Consider the following 22894-nt stretch of genomic DNA (forward strand, 5'->3'; position numbering starts at 1 on the left):
CGCTACAGAGCCACATATGGGCGCTTTTGCAGGCCTTATTTAGGCTTATGTAGGCTTTTGTAGGCCGCCTCGCATCCAAGAGGACCGGTGTTTATGCATTTATGCTCCTGCAGTCGTTCGGCAAATTGGCCCGTTCATCGGAAAGTAGGGATCTTTCATGCTCACGAAGTCGGCCATTTAGGCACCGACCTGTCTGTCCGACGTACATATTCCCGCATGATAATGGAATGCAGTAAACAACTTGAGTTTCACAGGATACAAACTTCTCGTGGTTCACCGTGCACTGTGACTTTGCCTTATTGCTAATTCTCCTGCACAAACTAGCCAATTTAAGTGGAGCGGAATAAACTAGTTGCACACCTTGGCCATTGGCGACCTTCTTTATGTTGTGTGAAAGCGTGTGCACATAAGGCATGACTTCGATCTTGCTTTTTTTATTTTATCTTTCAGCTTCGTTTGCTTCGTCTTTACTGCCTTCAGCAGTTTTTCAGAGATCCCTTTAATTACATGAACAGGAAACCTCGACTCTATTAAACGTATATATGACTCTATATAAGAATGTCTGTTTCTTAGCAATAAACTCAGTTGTTAGTCCAGCGTTGTGTTGTGTGCTTCTCTCTTTGTCTCCGTCTTTCCGCTGGTTTCAATCATTACCAGGAGTTGGTCACCCTGGTGCAGTAATTGGCCGCAACCTCTCATGATAAACTCCATAAAACCCCGGCCCTCAGTCACCAACGGCTGCGGAACAACTGACCACGGCGGCGGTCAGACCTGTGTCGCAACAGGGGGTGCTAAGAATCTCTGTCTCCGCTGGACAGGCCGCCATTGGAAACTACAACCTGGCAACGTTTAACGCTAGAACCCTAGCTAGTGAAGCTAGTTTAGCAGTTCTGTTAGAGGAACTAGAGGGTATGAAATGGGATGCCATAGGGCTTAGTGAGGTTAGGAGGCCGAATGAGGCATATACTGTACTGAAGGATGGGCATGCACTGTGTTATCGAGGTTTACCAGAAAGACGACAACTAGGAGTAGGTTTCCTTGTCAATACGTATATAGCGGGTAATATAGATGAATTCTATAGTATTATTTAGAGGGTGGCAGGCATCATAATTAGGCTTAATAAGCGGTATAAACTGAAGGTTGTACAGGCATACGCACCTACATGTAGTTATGATGACCAGGCAGTTGAAAGCTTCTACGAAGATGTAGAATCGGCAATGCGAAAAGTAAAGACGCAGTATACTGTACTAATGAGCGACTTCAGTGCCAAGGTAGGAAAAAAGCAGACAGGAGACCAGGCAGCAGGTGTCTATGGCATGGGTTCTAGGAGTATAGCAGGGTGGGAGTGGTGACTAGTTGAGTTTGCAGAGCGCAATAGCTTAAGAATCATGAATACCTTCTTCAGCAAATGGAAGAACCGGAAATGGACATGTAAAAGTCCTAACGGGGAGACTAAAAATGAAATTGACTTCACAATGTGTTCAACCCTCGTCATTATGCAAGATGTAGAGGTAATCGGGAAAGTGCGATGCGGCGACCACAGGATTGTGAGATCCCGAATTAGCCTAAACCTGAAGAAAGAACACAACAGATTAGTAAGAAAGAAATCCATCAACGAATTAGCAGTGAAGGGGAAGGCAGAAGAGTTCAGAATCTCACTACAGAATAGATATTCAGTTCTAAACGAGGATGGCGACATTACCCTGGTAGCAATGAACAATAATTTCAGAGATATCATTACTGAGTGTGTGGTAGAAGTAGGCGGTAGGAGAGTTAGAGAGGATACCGGTAAGCTGTCTAAGGAGGCGAAAGATTTGATTAAAAAACGCAAGAGTATGAAAGCTTCCAATCCAACAGACCAGATCGAACTGGCCAAGATATCAAAGCTAATCAATAAGCGCAAGGTGGCCGATATAAGGAAGTATCACATGGAGAAAATTGAGCATGCTGTAAAGAACAGAGAAACCTTAAAGCGGTAAAGACGAAAGTGGGAATAGGCAAAAACCAGATTTATGCGATAAGGGACAAGGCGGGAAACGTCATCACGAATATGGACACGATAGTCAAAATAGACGAGGATTTCTTTAAAGATCTCTACAGTAGCCAAAGTAGTCAGGACCGTGACGAGATTGGCGTTAGGGAAAAACAGTTAGACGTTCCACCAGTGACGAAGGACGAGGTCAAGAAAGCATTAGAAACTATGAAAACGGAGAAATCAGCTGGAGAAGGTCAGACAACTACAGATATGCTGGAGGACGGGGGGTATCGTGCTAGAAAAACTGGCCACCCTGTATACGCAGTGACTGGTGTCATCGACGCTACCGGAACCATGGAAGAATGCAAACATTATACTCATTCATAAGAAAGGGGACTCTAAGGACCTTAAAAATTACAGACCAATCAGCTTACTGTCTGTTACATATAAGGTATTTACTAATGTAATTGCTAATAGAATAAGGACAACCTTAGACTGCAATCAAGCAAAGGATCAAGCAGGTTTTCGGAAACGGTACTCTACTATCGATCATATCCATACCATCAATCAGGTGATATAAAAATGCTCGGAATATAACCAGCCTTATACAGAGCATTCATTGATTACGAGAAAGCATTTGACTCAGTTGAAACCTCGGCGGTGATGCAGGCATTGCGAAATCAGGGGGTAGACAAGCCGTACGTAAAACTGCTGGAAGATATATATAGTGGCTGAGCAACCATAGTTTTGCATAAATAACGGAACAAAATTCCCATAAAGAAAAGTGTTAAGCAAGCAGACACAATCTCCCCAGTGCTATTCATAGCTTGCTTAGAGGTAGTATTCAGAGACTTGGAATGGGAGCAGTTAGGGATAAGGGTAGATGGAGGGTACCTCAGTAATCTGCGATTTGCTGATGACATTGCCTTGCTAAGCAACTCGGCGGATGAGTTGCAAATAATTATTGATCACCTAGAAAGGAAAGGTAGAAAGGTAGGCTTGAAAATCAATATGCAGAAGACTAAGTAATGTTCAACAGCCTCGAGAAGGAACAGCAGTTTACATTACGTAGCCAAGCACTGGAAGTAGTAGGCGATTATGTCTACTTAGGACAGGTAGTAACCGGAGATCCGGAGCATGAAAATGAAACAGCAAGAAGAATAAGAATCGTATGGAGCGCATTTGGCAAGCACTCGCAGATTATGACTAGCAGCTTACCGGTATCGCTCAAGAGGAAAGTATACAACAGTTGCATCTTACCTGTGGGGCTGAAACGTTGAGGCTAACCGAGAAAGTTCTACTTAAGTTGAGGACAACCCAGAGGACTATGGAACGAAACCTGGTAGGGGTAAGATTAGCAGATAGGAAGCGTGCAGAGTGGGTCAGAGAAATAACTCAAGCTACCGACATTCTAGTGGACATTAAGAAGAAGAAATCGACATGGGCAGGACATGTAGTGCGAAGAGAGGACAACCGATGGTCGCTTAGGGTAACAAACGGGATTTCAAGGGAAGGAAAGCGTAGCAGGGGGCGGCAGAAAGTTATGTGGGCGGATTAGGTTAAGTAGTTCGAGGGGTCAAGTGGATGCAGCTAGCACAGAACCGGGTTAAATCGAGAAATATGGGAGAGGCCTTCGCCCGCAGTGGGTATAGTCAGGCTGATGATGATATAAAGCGAACTTTGTCGTGTGGTGTTCGTATAATGTGGCAGCTGACAACTGTCTGCTAGCGAGTACCGGTGAGGTAACAGATGTACTAATTAAGCGAATTAGTGCTAAATACTCACGCTGTGAAATGCATGTACGAGAACGATGATCCGAAAGTTGATTTGCAGATGGAAGCGGTTAATATCGCCACTGTATAGCCTTGAAAGCCGAGCGTAAGTTTCCACCCAATATAAATGTTTTCTTATACTCGGTTGGTATCGCTGTTATTGAGTTCTGATAAGCTCAAGTTATTTGTAACTGTGTTCGTGTTGGGCTGCTTAAAACCACGTGTGTGCTGTATGTGTTTACATATAGTATTCCAAAGTTTTTCAAGATAACAATAGACACAAAAATAAGGGATGCAATGCATTCATCTGTAGCAGACAGGGGCATTTTGGAGTCTGGTATTTCTCCTGAAAGAGGCTAAGAGGGACCGTTCCGGAAAACCCACGACCTAAAACGTGAATGGCCCCGTAAGTATTCAATCAGAGGCCGTTGCAAGAAGAATTTCAGGCGAGGAAGCCTCATCAGTAGCGTACGACAGACGCTCTAGTATTTAATTGGAAGAGCCAGCCCACCACTGAACACTCGGAAGGCCTCGAAGGGTTGGTACGACAAACTACAACACAGCATGCGTGAAAAAAAAAATCGGATTGCTTCACAGCAGCAGGCCGAAGGCATGAAAGACACAAAGCATACTGGATAGAAAAGCTCATTGTTCTGATTCTGGTCCAACGAAACACTGCCATGCACAGAGTAGCAGCGACAACTTGGTCGAAAGCAGGAGGACTGGTATTGTAAAAATGAAGAAATTAAAGCTACAAAAATATAAACAAATACGGGGGATGGCCAAAAATGACTAGTATTTGTATGATAGCTACAAATATACTGGGGTGCCTAAGCCGTCATAAAAGTGGAAGGAGACACCATCAGAAGCATCTTTGTGGCTGTAGGCTTCTCTCATTGCAGTCCTACGTCCTTTTGTATATTTTATTAGCACGCGTAGCACATCGTGAATGCAGCTCAGCTACTTAAGACTGTCTTTCCAGACGCGGCGTCGATTTTGGCTTCATTACAACATGACCTCTCAAACGCGAGCGCACATGCGTTCGCAGCCATATCACGAGGTTTCATGACGTGAAACCCTCTGGCGACCAGTCATATCTCAGTCAGACCACGCGACTTTCTGATGTCGTCCAATCGACCAACCAAAAACGTTTCTCGCAGATCTCGGCCAAAGTGGGAATGCATTGGCACCACCAAGTTTTAAAGTGAACATTTTAATGGCCTCGTTGAGCCATGGTCATAGGTGCCGCAACTTGACCTCAGATGTGGCGCAGGGAGCCTCGACCCTAGGTTCTTTATTCGTACGTGTAACGCGCGGAACCGGCAGCGGTTTTCCTTCTGTTCTGCTGACGCCTCGATGCTTCTGCTTCGTGCTGCTTGACGCAGTTGACAGACAATGTCACACATCCTCCTCACCGCCATCGCTGCACATGTGGCTCGCCTACTGGTGGAACCTCTCCCTTTAAACTGGCGTCGACACCTTCGTACCGGCTAGACCCGGCTGTGGTGTCCTTGAAGTGCGCAGACAGTCATGGAGGAGTCGCGCACTCGAACCAGTGCTCCGGAGTTGTTTCCTTGACATTCGCATGCAGTCATGTTGGAGTTAAACCACAGCCAACAATATGTAGCCATGGTTAATCAGGCTTCTGCTCTTTAAACTAGGTTCTCTATTTGAGCCGAACCTGGCTTAGCAGCTCAGCGTAACCAAACATAGCAAAGCTTTCGCTTGCCGTGCTAAGCCGTAGCAATTATGCTGTGCATTATGGTTCTAACCCTATCGCATTAAATATTGATATATAAATGCATAGAGTGTTACAAAATTGAAGTTATAGAATAGCAAGGTGAGGTGGAAAAAATAATTGTACACGGAAAAAAAAAAAACAGATTAAGACAGTAGTTGAAAACGGTGAAATATGTTTGTGCCCTAACCTTTAATCTATAGTGTTGTGTTTAGTCGCTTTCGATCAGTTGTCGTCCGCTTGTTTTTTTTTTTTTTTTTTTATTCTGCGCGTACCAGGCGGCGAGTATAACGAGAGGCCTAGGCAGGCCCAAATTTTGTGACTCACCGTTAAGCTCAATAACATAGTATTTTCCTTCCCTCACCCTCATTTTGCCATCTTTGCCCTTCTCTCTTACACTCACAATTTTTTCTGTGCCAGTCCTCTCTCATCCTCACTTCCCCTAGGGAATTTCTGACGAAGCGAGGGAAGGACCCTACCATGAAGGTTTACCCCGGTGAAGTTATCTATAATTATTCTGCAATACTTCGTCTAGAGAGTAGGCTGAAATTCATATAGCTTTCGGTGACAGTCTCTTACAGCGAGTCTGTACAGTACAATTATCTTTCTTCTCTGAGGAATAAGTGCGAAAGTAACTTTCAATAGCGGCGACGAAATAGCCGTTTCTGGTGTCCTCATCGCTGTTAAGCCATGCACGTGCTTAGGAGGGATTGCGAGGCAGAATTTAAAAAATCTGTAATAAAAAAACGCTCCTGAGTTTAATCAAATAGCTGGTTCACGCACATATTTCAGAATAAAGCGTGTAGGTTCTGCTGGAAAGTCTTTCAGCCGACTATAGGGGCTAGTCAGTTTTATCATATTTCCATCTCTCATGCTAGCAGATTAGAAAAGCGATAAAAATCTTTAAAGCTTCAGTCTTTAAAGGAACAAGAGGAGCAGTGATGTAACGCTAACGCGAACAGAGCATTTCACTGACTGCTACAAGTTGCAAGAGGAATAAAATAGAACTCCTTTCAGTGGTAAATACATAGAATGGATTATCCTACGTTCAGGCTAACGCCTTTAAATTAGGTAAATGAAAGAAAATATGCTTTCAACTCACCGATACTACAGATATCTTGCAGCCGCATTAAAAATCATAGCGAGGAAAAGTGTCATTTTCTATAGCCACTTGCGTTCTCTGATGGTCATCTTTTACCCAGAAACCACGATTCTTCGACCTCAAGAAGCCGACGCCTCAAGAAATATCGGCGTTCGAAGATAACGTGTTGGCCAGCTTCAACCGCCACATCGGGAAGAACGGAGGCTACGCGGTGGGAGAGAATCTAACTCTGGCTGACCTCTCCCTTGTAGACCACCTCACTATATGTTTAGAGGTGAGACAATTTCTCCATTCCAACGGTACTTGTATATATTGCAGGAGGGGGTTATTGCCAGCTAATACGAGCGGACATTGATCTCTTCGCGCCCATAGTAACTTGAGCAGTTCGTTACTTCGAGTCCCATTCACTGATTCGTAGTATCGATGAGGGATCCATGGAACTGGCGCTGCCCTTGTCGCCGTAGAACCCTTTGCATTCGGTGTGTTCACCTTGCACCATATTTTATTTATCTGCTCTAGACAAGGAAAGCGCTTACAATAACTGCACGGTTGCCACTTCTGACGCTGCCGAAAAGACCCATCTTTCCCAGCAATTTGCTGTGACCCTTAAGAAATAGAATTTTATCTTTTTCGACATGCTACCACGCTTTGATAACAAAAGCAACATTATAAGGGGTATTCACTGACGCGCTGTGCGCGGTGCATTGTGGGTAATTGAGGCGCAGTCGGCCATTTTTGTGTCCACGGAACGAACAGGGCGAACGTACGTATCAAGTGCTGTCGTGCGGTTCTACAATCAGTGGCATCCGCAGCAATATGTTGTTTATTGAGCTATCGTAGACTGTAATAGACGCGTGCACAGTGTAAACAAAGGAAGCTGAAGAGCTGCGCGAACGACCTCGGCATTTTAAGGTTCCGGAAGTACACACGAACAACTCCACTCGAACGAGATACCTCACCGAGATGCGACGTCACGTATGGCTGGCACGGCTCAACCGCACAATAAGTATCATGGAATATGAGAAATGTATGTCAAAATGGGCTGGACTGGAATCTTCCGGATGTGCCCCAGCAGCCAGCTCTTGTCACTACCCGTGCACGACTGTTCTTCACGCACTCGGACGACACATTCCCGGTATAAGAGCAGCGCGGTATCGCTTCCAGTCATGTGCATGCATGCAGCGTGCCGCCAACACCTCCTCGCCGTGTTTTGCTGCAATAAAATCCTTCAACGAGGGCTCGCTAAACTTTGTGTTTGTCGTACTTGCCTCATTCGATCAGAAGTTCGCATCGTCTGTGTCGTCTGCTAATCAAAGCAGACCGCATGCAGATTTGGCGAAGGAGCGTAGGCGGGCAGAGTTGTTTTGCAGAAGGTTTGAAGAACTTTACAAACTTATTTATTTCTAATAACAAATCAAGTTTAACTTGGCCAAAACTGCGCTGTATTTCAAGAGTTTTGTTGCAAAAAGTTATTTCGAGCCCGCTAGGCAACGAGGTGGCGCCACCGGTGTCATCGCTGTGGCCTGTGGCAGCGGTTTCTTTTGCTTCCTTACCGCCACAGACGATGCAAACATCCGACTTCTGATCAATTGAGGCAAATACACCAAACTAGCTTTGTATAAATGATACTGACTACCAAATGCCATTTCTATGCAGAATATCAGCTACAAAAACTCGGCGGTTTAGTTGCTATAAACGTTGGACGGCACGCACGTAATTACACGAAGAGCGAGTTCGCCTGCTTCAACCGCGGCTGTTAACCCAGCCGCTTGTAACGTAGTTGCATTCTTCAAATGGTCAGTAGGCTTGCGATTGGTTTCTTGTGACGAAGCTCGTCCGTAGGACAAGGAATTCATGAATGTCGCACATATCTATGCGTGGGCACAGGCCGACACTTACCGTGCAGTTGCGCATATCGACTGCACACGGGTAGGTACCAAAGTTTTGTTTCATACAGGTCTCTGTCCGCATCGCGCACACTTTGCTGATAAATCAAACTGTCACTCATAATACCGATTGAGTTTTCATAACAAGGGTGCTGGCATGAGGCAGAGCAAACGGACGCGCACTAACAGCTAAGCTAACCGCCGCCCCGTACTAGTACTTGTTCGAACAGGACACAAATATGGCATCGACTGCATACTGACGTCAGCTGTGACGTCACGTGAATACCCCCTATAGTCGGAATGGAAAGCATGTGTACTACAAAAGACAAAAGCAATGAAGCACTGGTGTCGCCACTACTCCTATAGATTTCTGGGTAAAAAGTTTCCGTCGCTCTAAACCGCACTGGCATTCATTTCAAAGCGGTGACAACCAATCGTTTTTGGTATAGTGAAGCCACAAGTTTGACTGTAGTGACGGAGAGACGTTTAAGTTCAAATGTCTCGTCAATAATTGCTTGTTTTGCACCCGGGCAAGTATCACGACAACTTTAACGAGTTAGACAATACATTTGTACTCGGGGCAACAATTAACGGAAGCTTTATTTAGTGATCCTTTGAGGTAAATGTCATCGGACTGGTCCCAAAAGGCCCCTCCCAAGAGTGCTCGATTGGTTACCACGCCATCACCGAAGATATCGCTTTTGTCTGTACGTGAGCGCTTACAGGGTAGAAGGGATGCTACTGGAGGAATTGCCTTTTGGAGCCTAGAGACGAACGTCAAGTTTAGGAGGTTTAATGCTGAAATGCAGCTCACGGCTAGCTTTCTCTTAGCTTTCTCGGCACATTCATCCTCATCCGCACCACTTTCACTGCCACGTGCAGACAAAAGAGTGTTGAGAGACGCGGCTACCCAGCAGCGGTAAAAGAATAGGCGCGCTGGGGAAACCACGTGCCTGCGATTTCCGCAGCAACAGATGCGCCCAATATCCCGAGACAAAATATATATTGAAGCTGCAGAAACATCGCAACAACAGTTTTCCCTAATGTCGTCCCTGTCATCTCACACGCGCGTGATGTCCGAGTATTATTTTTTTTAATATGGATAAACATTATTTAAAAAGTTCTTAAAAATATGACAATTCGGTCACTGAGGAGACATAAACAGAAGGGTGAATATTACGCGTGTTTTAGTAAGTGGGTAAGAGGAGTAGTTATATTAAAGTCGCTTTTATTTTTGGTTACATGGGAGAATAATAGAACTAGTATTGAAGGCTTTCACTAATATTGGCTGATTCATTTTTATGGTTCCTCAGTGGACGTCATAGCTCGAGCTCTTGAGCTTAGAATATCCGTAGAAAACAAGCCGATACCGAAACCAGCGCGTGAGGTGCGCCGAATGTAGAACAATCCTGCTTCACTCGCGACGAGAACTTTTCGACTTGTTAGAAGCAAAGCTCAGAAATTATTCAACACGCCCAACAATATGCACATTTGTAAAAAAGGAATTCACGGCTTCTGCTCTTGATCTAGAATGAGCCAGTGATTATGTGTGCAGACCTGTAAAGCAATTTCCAAATCACAGAAATAGCAAATGTGGCTATATCTCAGATTGTATAGCCGTACACATCAAACGAAGGCGTCTTTTGAGGAGGTTTACTTCAAAGCAGTTAGGACTGCACAAAAACACAACCCATAATAAATGTATTGTTGCGAACTATTCAAATCTTTATTTATTCTTTTTCGATAGCCGCGGGCATGCGGCCTTATCGTTGTGATTCCATCACGCGAATCGTTTCTGTATTCTTTGTTTGTTCATGCTCGTTGCCGCGAGATGACGCTTTATCGTTTTCTTTGTCGCACAAGATGCGTCGAGAGGAATCTAGAAGATTTCTGCCACTCGCGTGTGTTTCTACAATGTTCCATGTTATTCTAGACACCGTTTGCGGCTTTTTCTAGATGCTTTTTTGCCACCTTTAAATTGGGCGTTGGCGGCGTGCGCTACAGGAATTCGTAGATCGACTACCGCCGAACACGCTTGCTGCTATCGCTGCCGACGATTGCTCAGTTTTTCGCTGTTTGCGGGCGCAAGTCAGCCAAATAAAAAGTTTATCCCAGTGAAGCTGTATAATATGAGGCCGACACAGTCTTCAGTGGGGCAACGCAGCTTACTAGGTTAACTGACAAACAATAGCGGCAGCTGTTACAGCCATCCCCGCTTTATTATTATCACCAGGAACTAAATGAATGTTAGTTGTTGCATTCCTAAGCGTGAGTCAGCCACGTCAACTGGACAGGTGGATCAGCCTGTCTGGGCAGCAGGACTGGGCAGATCAGCGGCGAGCACGGCGACAGCGAACACAGTCAGGTCCAACACGCGCAGCGATCACGATGCCACTGCCTGGAATGTTCCTCTTGCACTCCTTCCGCTTCACAATTACCCGCGAGACGAAGAGGAGACATCCTGGCAACTTACGGCGTGAGCAAGACGGCAGGGTTGTAATAGGGTTTAAGGCGCTGGGCGTGAACAACCTCGCGTCCGCGCCGGCGTAGATCATGACACGGCGTAAGAGGTTCCACCACATAATTAACCGGAGAGGTGCGCTCCAGAACTCGGTATGGGCCATGGTATTTAGCAAGAAATTTTAAAGACAGTCCAGGAGCATTGGATGGTATCCACAGCCACACAAGAGTGCCAAACGAGAAGTCCGGTGCTGAGTGTTGGTTGTCGTGGTTGGATTTATGGCGGTATTTGGTGTTAGCCGTGAATGCGCGGGCAATTTGTCGACAGTCTTCCGCATGCTGGGCTGCCTGAGACGCAGGAGTGTACTCTGATATGTCTGGCTGATACGGGAGTATGGTGTCAATTGTAGCAGAGGGGTGACGGCCGTAGAGAAGAAATAAAAAAGGAGAGAAGCCAGTAGTAGACGGCGTTGCGGTATTGTAAGCGTAAGTGACATACAGAAAGACGAGGTACCAGTTTGAGTGGTTGAAGGAGACGTATATAGAGCGCATGTCGCCAAGGGTATGATTGAAACGCTCAGTGAGGTCATTATTCGGGGGTGATAGGCAGAGGTTGTTCCATGAATAATGTTGCACTTGGTGAGCAAGGCTTTCACAACGTCACTCAAAAAAACGTGTCCTCTGTCGCTGAGCAGCTCTCGAGATGCGCCATGGCGAAGAACAAGTCGCTGCAAAATGAAGGAAGCTACTTCTGACGCTGTGGCAGATGGAAGTGCGGCGGTTTCTGCATACCTCGTCAGATGATAAACGGCTACAATAGCCCAGCGGTTGCAGGCTGCAGTGTAGGGAAGCGGCCCGTCCAAATCAATGCCGACGCGGTCGAAAGGGCGTGGTGGGTTGGGTAGCGGCAGCAACTCTCCAGAGGAATGTTGTTCAGATGGCTTGCGACGCTGACTGGTGAGGCATGAGCGAATGTACTTGTTTACGAAGGTGTACATACCCCGCCAGTAGTAACGCAGCCGGAGAGAGTTTATGTCTTGAAGACGCCCGCGTGACCGGATTGTGGGTCAGCGTGGAAATAGCCACATATTTGCGAACGTAGCTGCCGGGGAATAACTAGCAACCACTTGCGGCCATCTGCGCAGTAGTTGCGATTGGCAAAGTGGGAAGCATGGCGGCAGAGAGCACGCGATGGAGAAGCAGCTGTAGGATTGGAGATAAAATCTAGAGAGAATTTATCCAAGGATCTGGAAGCTGCCCTGACGGCATGTCGTTGATGTGAAGAGATAGCGGGGAATTGTCGGAAGAGGAAAGGCTCGCGACCTCAGCTGTAAGGGGGCAGCGGGAAAGTGCATCAGCGTCGTGATGCTTGCGGCCGGAGCGGTAAACAATGCCGATATCATATTCCCGAAGGCGAAGAGCCCATCTTGCCAGTCTGCCGGACGGATCTTTCAGTGAAGAAAGCCAGCAAAGCGCATGGTGGTCCGTCACTACGTCAAAAGGGCAGCCATAGAGGTAATGGCGGAATTTAGTAAGAGCCCAAATAATCGCTAAGCACTCTTTTTCAGTGACAAAGTAATTGAATTCAGCCTTCGTGAATGTTCGGCTATCATAGGCAACCACGTATTCAGTATAACCTGATTTGCGCTGAGCGAACACAGGGCCAAGACCAATACCACTGGCGTCCGGGTGGACCTGAGTAGGCGCTGTGGGATCGAAGTGACGTAGGACAGGCGGTGCCGTGAGGATGCGGCGTAAAGTATTGAAGGCATCGTCGCACTTTGGCGACCACGACGAAAGGTCGGAACTGCAGGACAGAAGGTCGGTCAAGAGAGCAGCAATTGAAGCAAAATTTCTAATAAAGCGGCGAAAGTAAGAGCACAGCCAGAGGAAGCTACGTAGATCTTTAATGGAAGTCGGTTTGGGAAAGGCTGCTACGGCACGAAGGTTGGCAGGATATGGAGGTACACCTTCTTTGGAGACAACGTGGCCAAGAATGGTGAGCTGGCGAGCGGCAAAATAGCGTTTTTTTTTCAAATTCAGCTGAAGTCCGGCATCAGATAGGCAGGTAAAAACGTGCTTCAGACGGTAGAGTTGTATGTAAAAGTCAGGAGAAATGACGACAGTGTCGTCGGGAAAGCAGAGGCACGTCTTCCACTTTAGGCCACGCAAAATGGTGTCCATCATCCGCTCAAATGTTGCCGGAGCATTACAAGGGCCAGACGGCATAACTGTAAATTCCTACAAGCCGTCGGGTGTTACAAAGCCAGTTCTGGGGCGATCAGCCGCTGCCAGGGGAACTTGCCAGTACCCGGAACGTAAATCCAGGGAAGAAAAGAGGTCGGCGCCTTGCAAACAATCGAGAGCGTCGTCGATGCGTGGGAGAGGGTAGACGTCCTCTCGCGTAATCTTATTCAGGCGGCGATAAACGACACAGAAGCGGATAGAACCATCTTTCTTTTTTACGAGGACAACAGGTGCCGCCCAAGGGCTGCTTGAGGGCTGAATCACGCCTTTCTGAATCATTAGGTCGACTTGCTCTTCAATCGCCTGGCGTTCGGTTGGAGAAACACGATAGGGGCGCTGTCGCAGTGGTGCGTGGGTGCCGGTGTCGATGCCATGAGTGACTGTAGAAGTTTGACCCAAATAACTTTGATGAGAGTCGAAAGAGGAGGGAAATTGATGTAGTAGGTTCAAAAGCTGAGTGCGCTGCGCTGGAGGAAGATCGCCGTGGATGGAACGGAGGAACAAGTCTGTAGAGGGGGGAGTGGGCACAGGTGAAGGGGGGCTGAGCGCAGTCACGGCAGATTTCGGCGCATCGCCGGGTTCCTCAGAGATCACAAGAGATGCGATTGGCTGGATGCTGCCGAGGCATTCACCATGGCGCAAAGCAGAAGAGGAGTTAAATGGGTTAGAGACCCATAACGTGTAAAGACCAGTGGAAATAGCGAGCACGGCGTAGGGCAATGGAAGGCACTTGCGGCGCAGGAAAGTATGGGCTGGTGTGAACAGAACGGTCTCATTGCTAAAAGAGGCACAAGCGACACGAGCAAGCACAGAAGAGCAGGGAGGAAGGTCGATATCTTCGGCGACGAGGGCTTTAGCACAGGAATTTCGTGGATCAGCGTCTGGTAAGGCATCGGGCAAAGTCGAGAACCCCACTTCAGCTAGAGCACAATCGATAATAGCAGCGTGACGCGACAGGAAATCCCAGCCTAAAATTACAGTGGGAGCAACTTGGCAGCACTACGAACTCGATTGTATAAAGGCAATTCTGGATAACTACTCGAGCGGTGCACGCTGCTAAAGGCTTGATATGCTAAGCGCTGGCCATTCGCAACGAACGTCCTGCAATTGGCGTCTTCACTTTCTTTAAAGAGATACATAGTTTTGCGTCCATAACAGACATCTCAGCACCAGTGCCAATTAGAGCCATGACAGCAACGCCTTCGACGAAAACTTCACTAAGGTTGGCCGGCGACAGATGGGGACTTGGGAAGTTCGACGGGGTCACAGTTCTCGCCTCAGGAACTGCGGCCTCTAGTTTTCCTCACGTGAAGCGTTCTGTAGACGTCGCATCGGAGAGATAGAGCGGCGTCGCGGCGACGGTGAACGGCGGTCGGACATGGCTGAGCGGTCTGGGGAAAAATGACGGCTGACTGGAGGCTCAGCAGGCGCGGAATAGTGAGGCGTCGAAAACCAGCACCCAGAACCATGAGTAGGTGGTGCCGACACTGGGAGACGGTTTCGACAATAACAAGAAATATATCCAGCAAGCCCGCAAGTGTAACAAATTGGCCGGTTATCTGTCGTGCGCCAGGGATTTCGCGCTCTTGGAGCCGGTCGAATAAACTGCGCAAATTCTCGAGCAGGACTGGGTGCGGCTGAACGTAGACAGGTTGCGGCGAAGCATATGTAGGTGGTGATCGGGCAGCAACAGCGGCATTTGTAAACGGGGCTGCGACAAGCATGGATTGAGGGGCTGGAGGAAGAGATTCAGCTACTTGTTGCATAATAATCACGTTGCATAATAATCTGGCGCAACCTGGGAGCTAAGTGTGAGGAAGGCTCTTCATGGCAGGACATAAGGGAAAGCTGTCGAGCAACTTCTTCCCGAATGAAGTTCGTGATTTGTGTCAGCAGCGCAGAATATTCAGCTGCATCTGTCAGGCCAGCAAGCGACTCAGAGTGCATGGTGTTCGCGCGAGTCATGGCCCTTTGTTTGCGCAGTTCATCATAACTTCGACACAGTGGGACCACTTGTGCGACGGTGCGGATATCTCGAGCAGTCAGCATCTGGAAGGCGTCGTCATCAATGCCTTGCAGAATGTGCTTGATCTTGTCGGCCTCTCACATCTGTGCGTTCACGCGCTTGCACAAGTCGACGACGTCCTCGATATAACTCGTGAAATTCTCGCCAACCTGCTGAGACCACGCACGCAAGCGTTGTTCAGAGCGGAGTTTCCTCACAGCCAGACGGCCGAAAACTTCAGAGAAGCTGACTTTGAACACGGACCATAATGGAATCGCTTCATGGTTCCGAAACCATGATTTGCTACGTCGGTAAGGTAGAAAATCACGTTGCATAACTTCGTTTCCGCGTCCCATTTGTTATAAGTGCTCACTCGCTCATGGGATGTGAGCCTGTCCTCGACGTCATGGTCGTCAGTGCCGCTGAAGGCGGCGGGATCTCGCTGGCGGAGGGTGCCGGGACAGATCATGGCGAGCCAACTTGTACGGCTTGGTGGTTAACGTCCTCAGGCATCGCAGGAGATGGTAATGTGCGGCTGCGGAGTTCCAGGGCGACAGGATAGATCTTAAACGACAGCTCCACCAAATATAAGATGGGGGTTTATTGAGCAGATCAGCAGAACTCGATCAGCAGGTCTTGGCAGATCAGCGGCGAGCACAGCGACAGCGAACACAGTCAGGTCCAACACGCGCAGCGATCACGATGTCACTGCCTGGAATGTTCCTCGTGTACTTCTTCCTCTTCACAATACATAATATATATATATATATATATATATATATATATATATATTGACGTTGCTCATCAACGCGTGGACGCGACTCCTGTTTATAAAGCCAGCCGTCGCCTCCGAGGCCTACAACCTGAGTTCGAACCACTGTCCACCCCGCTACGAACCATGACATCCACGACGAGCAGCCAGACAAGTCAGCCTTCCAGCAACGCCCCACCGTTCGTCCTTCTCGCACCGCGATCACCGCCATCATTTTATGGTGACCGGTTAGAGGATGTGGAAGACTGGTTGGCCAGTTTTGACCGTGTGGCTGCATTTAACCAATGGGGCGACGAGCGGAAGCTAATGAATGTGTACTTCGCGCTGCAAGACACGGCCATGACGTGTTTTGAGAACCACGAGGCGTCCTTTGTCAACTGGGCAGCCTTTCGCCGTAAGTTACTTACCACATTCAGCTCGAGTGCGCGCAAAGAAAACGCAGAGATTGCAGTTCGTTCAAGGTCTCACAGTCAAATGAGAGTGTGGCCATGTTTGTCGAGGACATGACGCGGCTTTTCAATCCGGCCGACCCTACCATGCCCGAGGCAACGACGGTACGGCACCTCATGCGTGTGGGGAAGGAGCAGTTGTTCGCTGGCCTCATTCGAGACCCCCCAAGAACTGTCGCAGATTTCGCGAGAGAAGCTACCAGCATAGAACGTTCCCTGCAGGAACGGAGTACCCAATACGGCCGTCAGGCAAGCGTAGCGGCCACACCCTGCTGCGCGTCCGTGCCAGCAGCCAGGGACGAGGCATTGCGGAAGCTTGTGAGGAGCATTGTCCGCGAAGAGCTGCAAAACCTCCACTTGAATGCTCATTCTGCAAATAATTATTCTACCGGGGGCGTCATCCGTGATGAAATTCGGCGAGCGGTGCAGCCACCACCACTAGCAGCACCACAACCGGAGCCATACATTATGACTTATAGTGCTGTCTTACGTCGACCTGCCCCCGAGCCAGACCCATTCCGTCCGTTGTCGGACCACCGCCTCGCTACATGCGCCCCGTCGAGCAGCAACAAGATCTGCGCCCCGTCGAGCCGCAGTAATACCAGCGTCCCGCTATCAGCAAGGCGCACTTGTGGCGCACGCCGAACAGACGGCCGCTCTGTTATCACTGCAGCGAACCTGGTCACATTCTTCGCAATTGCCCATACCGTAGAATAGGCTTGCGAGGATTTCCACTAAACGCGCCTCCACCCCGCTATGACGAAAGACCACAGGAGATTGAGGAGTACCTGGCTGCTAACGAGATGCACCCAACGTCACCACAACGGCAGTCGCGATCGATATCTCCGAGGCGTTTTGCTTCGCCCAGTCGGTACTCCTCCTCTGGGAAATTCAGAGGCACGTCCCCTCACCGGGAAAACTAAACACGGCGGCCTCCGGGGGTGGGGCCGCCGCTACGTCTCAGATTAAACAGCCTCCACCCGACGATTTGACGCGACGGCCTGAACGGCGACGACCCGATCCGTTGAACTTACCGACGTGCTGCGAACGCATTGTTTCCGGGAAAATTTTTGTAACCGCCGACAGTTGTGATGTGACCGCATTCGTGGATACCGGCGCCGATTTCTCCGTCATGAGCAGCCAGCTAGCCACGACACTTCGTAAGGTTTTGATGCCTTGGTCTGGGCCAATGGTGCGTAACGCCGGTGGTCATGTAATGACGCCGATTGGCATGTGCGCTTGCCGCATAGAGATCTGCGGTTTTAATTTCACTGGCACATTCGCCGTATTACAAGAGTGCTGCAAAGATCTGATTCTCGGCATGGATTTTCTTCAAGACTATGGTGCTGTTATAGACCTTCGGGAGCAGCTCATGGTATCGTTTTCAACCAAGCGAACCGTTGATAGCAACACGGACTTCCGGAAAACGATGTTGCGCGTCTGTGATGACCATATAACGATCTCTCCGCGTGCGAGCAAGTTCGTCACAGTCGAATGTGATCACAGCACCGGCACGCGTGGCATGGCTGAAGCTAACATGTCACTGCTTCTAACTCGACAAGTTTGTGTAGCTCGAGGCCTCGTCGAACTTGTCCGTGGCCAACCGAAGTGCTAGTGACAAACTTCACATGTGAACCCCAACATTTGACGGCAAACACGACGGTCGCCTATTTTGAAGAACTTGGAGAATGTACGGGCCAGTACGCTTTATCCAACATGTCAGACCTCGACAATGCGACGTCTACAGCCATTCAGACTGATGTGAACCCGCATCTCTTGCCCAGTGAGAAACGCTGCACAGAGAATCTTGTCAATTCGTTATGCGATTGTTTTGCATCAACCTCCAAGGTCCGACAGACGCCACTAACGAAGCACCTAATTATATTTGCCGATGACCAACGTCCACTATGTCAGCGTCCTTACCGGGTGTCTTCAAAAGAACGTGATGCCATCCGCCGCCAAGTAACAGAAATGCTCCAGGACGACGATGTCCAACCGTCGACGAGCCCCTGGTCTTCGCCTGTTGTCCTCGTCGAGAAGAAGGATGGAACCTTGAGGTTCTGCGTGGATTACAGACGCCTCAACAACGTCACGAAAAAGGATGCGTACCCCCTGCCACACATAGACGATTCCCTCGATCCCCTTCGCCATGCCACTTACTTTTCGTCCCTTGACCTCCGCAGTGGATTTTGGCAAATAGAGGTTGACGAGCGAGACCGTCAGAAGACCGCTTTTATTACGCCGGACGATTTGTATGAATTTAAAGTGCTCCCGTTTGGCCTGTGTTCGGCCCCTGCCACATTTCAACGAATGATGGACACTGTACTCTCTGGTCTGAAGTGGCAGGCATGCCTCGTATATCTCGACGACGTTGTGATTTTCTCGGACGCGTTCGACGAGCACCTGAAACGTTTGCGCGCTGTCTTCGAGGCCATCCGATCTGCCGGTCTCTCTCTAAAACCCGAAAAATGCCACTTTGCTTTTAACGAGCTGAAATTTCTCGGCCTCATTGTCAGCGCTCGAGGTGTTAGCCCAGACCCAGAGAAGACGGCCGCTGTCTCTTCATTCCCCAAACCAGCGGATAAACGAAGCTTGTGTCGATTTCTTGGTCTCTGCGCGTACTATCGTCGCTTTGTTAACAATTTCTGCAAGATTGCTGAGCCTCTGACCCTCCTGACAAAAGACGCCGAGCCGTTCTTTTGGGGCCCCGACTAGGAAAACGCTTTCACGGAACTCAAGTCTCGTCTCCAATGTACGCCAATACTTGGCCGCTTCGACGAAGAGGCCGCCACGGAACTGCACACGGATGCCAGTAACGTTGGCCTCGGTGCGGTGCTTGTTCAGTGGCAGGACGGTGCAAAATGTGTCATTGCTTACGCCAGTCGCACTTTGTCCCGTTCCGAAGTTAATTATTCAACTACCGAAAAGGAGTGCCTCGCTGTTGTGTGAGCAGTCATGAAATTTCGTCCGCACTTGTACGGTCGTCCGTTTCGTGTCGTGAGCGACCATCACTCTCTATATTGGCTGGCAAACCTAAAAGATCAATCGGGTCGGCTTGCTCGATGGAGCCTTCGGTTGCAAGAATTTGACGGTAAAATCGTGCACAAGTCCGGCAAGAAACACAGTGATGCTGACTGTCTGTCCCGCGCCCCTACTCCCTGCCACGCGGACGGCTGCGACGACGATTCCGCTTTCCTCGGTGTTATTGCAACGTCCACCTTTTCCCGAAAGCAGCGGGTTGACTGAACTTTTGCCCCTCATTGAATACCTCGAAGGAACCATGTCATCTCCTCCTCAGCTCTTCAGGCGCGGACTGTCGTCATTTTGCCTGCGCGATGGTGTGCTCTACAAAAAGAACTACGGTCCAACAGAAACTGCCTATCTGCTTGTAGTACCCACAACGTTACATGAAAAATTCTTCGTGCGTGCCACGATGGCCTTTCTTCCGGCCATCTCGGGTTTTCTCGCACATTGGCACGGATACGCCGAAATTACTACTGGCCCAGGCTAGCTGCCGTTGTGCACCGCTACGTCCGTTCCTGCCGTGAGTGCCAGCGGTGGAAGACACCACCCATTAAACCAGCTGGGCTCTTACAGTCTATCGATCTCCCGAAATTCCCATTTCAACAGGTCGGCATGCACTTACGCGGTCCATTTCCGAAGTCCTCCATGGGTAACAGGTACATAGCGGTTGCCACTGACTACCTCAGCCGCTACTGTGAGACCAAGGCCATTCCCCGTGGTACCGCAGATGAAGTTGCGCATTTCTTCATTCACAACATTGTACTCCGTCATGGTGCGCCAACAGTCGTCTTCAACTTACAGAGGAACCCCGTTTACGTCGGCACTCACTAGTGAGGTACTTCGACTCAGTGGCACCACCCACCGCAAGACAACGGCCTATCATCCTCAAACTAATGGACTGACTGAGCGGCTTAACAAGACAATTGCCGATATGATTTCTATGTATGTAGATGACGATCATGGGAACTGGGACCGAATTCTGCCATACATCACGTTCGCATACAACACTGCACTCCAGGAAACATGCTTCACTCCATTTCATTTGGTTCATGGACGCGAACCCTTCACTATGCTGGATGCCATGCTTCTTCCAGATTCTGCTCCCTCCACTATCGTGGGGGCTGACCAATTTATTCGTGACGCAGAAGCTGCACGCCAGCTTGCCTGACAGCGAATTCGATCGGCACCAACAAGTACACGACGCCCAGCGCTGCAACCTGCGACACCGAGAGGTGACTTACACGCCCGGCGACCAAGTCTGGGTATGGAGTCCAATACGGTTGCGAGGGCGCTCTGAAAAGCTTCTGCGACGATACTTTGGACCTTACGAGGAGCTCCACCGCCTCAGCGCGGTGAACTACGAGGTGCTACCACAAGGCACTGTCCGCTCCTCTCGGCAGCCACAATCTTAAATAGTTCACGTTGCCAGAATGAGGCCATATTACATTCGTTAAGCCATTTCAGGGTCCGAACCAGAGCCAGAGACTTTCCCGTATAACTTGCCCGGCTTTTCTACTATTCCCCTACGCTTGCGGCATCGGGTCGATGCCCCTTGGAAGGGGGGCAATGCCACACCGCTGACCATCTTCTGGCGCCACCAAGTGGCCGAATGTCTTGGCACGTGGCTAAGCGTCATCCTCGTCTCTCTCGAGTTTCGCTTGATTAAAAAAGGGCCAGCTCGGTTGTTGTGCTGCTTGCTACGTGTGTTGGTGACAATATCCTCATTATACTTTCTAGGTAGACTTTGCAGCGAGACGAATTGGCCGATCGACCAGTCATCAATCTTACAATAGATGCTCCTAAATGTAGTTCGCCTCGACTATGTGAGCTCTTCGGGGGGGGAGGGGGGGGGGAGGGGGTGCGGAGGAACAGTGACTTAATTGTGTAAGCAAATACTACAGGTTGTATTGGTCACATAATTGCATATGCCCAGGCAAAGATATGGTCGTCAGACTCTTCATACATCTGGCTAGCGGTTTGCCAACATCCTAATCAGAATACTGGCCGTGCTTATACATGCATACGCCATGTCCTAATGCATGAAAAATCATTCTTTTCCACACAATGCTAAGCTAATGGCCGCCGCGTTGCTGCCCATTATTAAGAAAGTCCCTCTGCACAAGCATTGCTGCAAAATTACTGCAATTTATTATAGCGTAATGTGTGATACATGAAAACAGTACAGTCGATAACAGCGTAGACTTTATAACTTTGTTTGGCAGTGTGCAGATGATTGCCATTGTTGTGGTCTGCATAATAATAGAAATCGGCCAAGAATTAGTGTACAGAGATATTTTTCGAGATTCATATTTAGATCAGAGAAATATTTTTCCTTCTCTGGAATATTATACCGACTTGTCGCCTTTTCTATTTCGCAGCTTCCAGCTCTTCGGAGGGAGAAGTATCCTGACCTGAAAGCCTACTACGAGAAAATCAAGTCGGGGCTTCCATACTTTGACGAGATTAATCAGCAGGGAATAGACATGTTGAACGAGCGCCTTGAAGGTTTGAAATAGGCGACCGCGCATTCAATGTACACAGCTGCGCTATGGTCTATTGGTGGCTAGTGGTGCTGACCATCTAAAGAAACAGTTAAAAATAATTAAACGACAGCTGTAGCCATGTGCGCTGTAATAGGCTGCTTAAAAGGTCGGCGCACGAAGTTGTATTTCGCAGGGTGAACGCGATATCGAGTGGGTACCGGGACAAATACAATTGAAAACATTCATGATTATGTACTAAACTGTTGCTTACACGGCTGAGGTACCGCTTTGCTGCCGGAACTGTCGAGAAGCATTTTGGTCCGTGTGAACGCGATCTACGTTTCCTTTGTAATGTTGTCTCTAACAATACTGTGCCGAGTTTTCCTGAGAGGTTGGAATTTTTTTGCAGGTCTCCTATGAAGTCAATTATTAAAATCCGTAGTGATCACTCGCTTCATTGGCAGCGACAATCTCTCTGACCTCTTAGTAGCCTTAAGTGAACTAAAAACCGATCAGACGGAAGCATTTAACAAATTATGATATTTCAAAGGAACGCTATGGAATACGGCATGATATAAATCACAGATTGCCAAATTGCCAATGCAACAAATCTTGTGGAGTCACAGATGCGGAACATCGTTACATCAAATATGCAACTGGCCGCACAGGAAACCCCGGAAATAGGGCTCAGTGAAGATACCGGGTGCTTTTCGGCCACACGGCACACGGTGAAGTATGAGCTAAATACTGCCAAACTCTCAGGGGACACTAAGATCTCAGTAAAGGTCAGGTTCGTTCGTTTTCCTCTTCAATTTTCCTGCACCTGTTCAAGGTGCTCGTCGATTTGGTGGGCGACATGTAGCTCTCACACAGTGAGAGGCGAAGGACAACTTGAATTAAGAAGACAAAACTTACTTTATACATAATAACTCGAAGTACAGAAAAGTATTTACAACAGACAGAGAGGCGACTACACTTGTC

The 22894-nt window shown here is 48.6% G+C and overlaps 1 protein-coding gene across 1 annotated transcript in view; it reads left to right on the forward strand.

The window, feature by feature from the left end:
- Window positions 1-21946, forward strand: part of LOC146200763 (glutathione S-transferase 1-1-like) — a 36083-nt gene extending 14137 nt beyond the window's left edge. Inside the window, exons 4-5 of the mRNA XM_084592976.1 lie at window positions 6688-6861; window positions 21809-21946. Coding sequence (XP_084449102.1) covers window positions 6688-6861; window positions 21809-21946 — 312 coding nt within the window. The remainder of the gene's footprint in view (window positions 1-6687; window positions 6862-21808) is intronic.
- The last annotated feature ends 948 nt before the right edge of the window (window positions 21947-22894 follow it).

The sequence above is a fragment of the Amblyomma maculatum genome, chromosome 2 (genome assembly GCF_055883805.1).
Source record: "Amblyomma maculatum isolate TAMU_Amacu chromosome 2, ASM5588380v1, whole genome shotgun sequence".
Lineage (NCBI taxonomy): Eukaryota > Metazoa > Arthropoda > Arachnida > Ixodida > Ixodidae > Amblyomma > Amblyomma maculatum.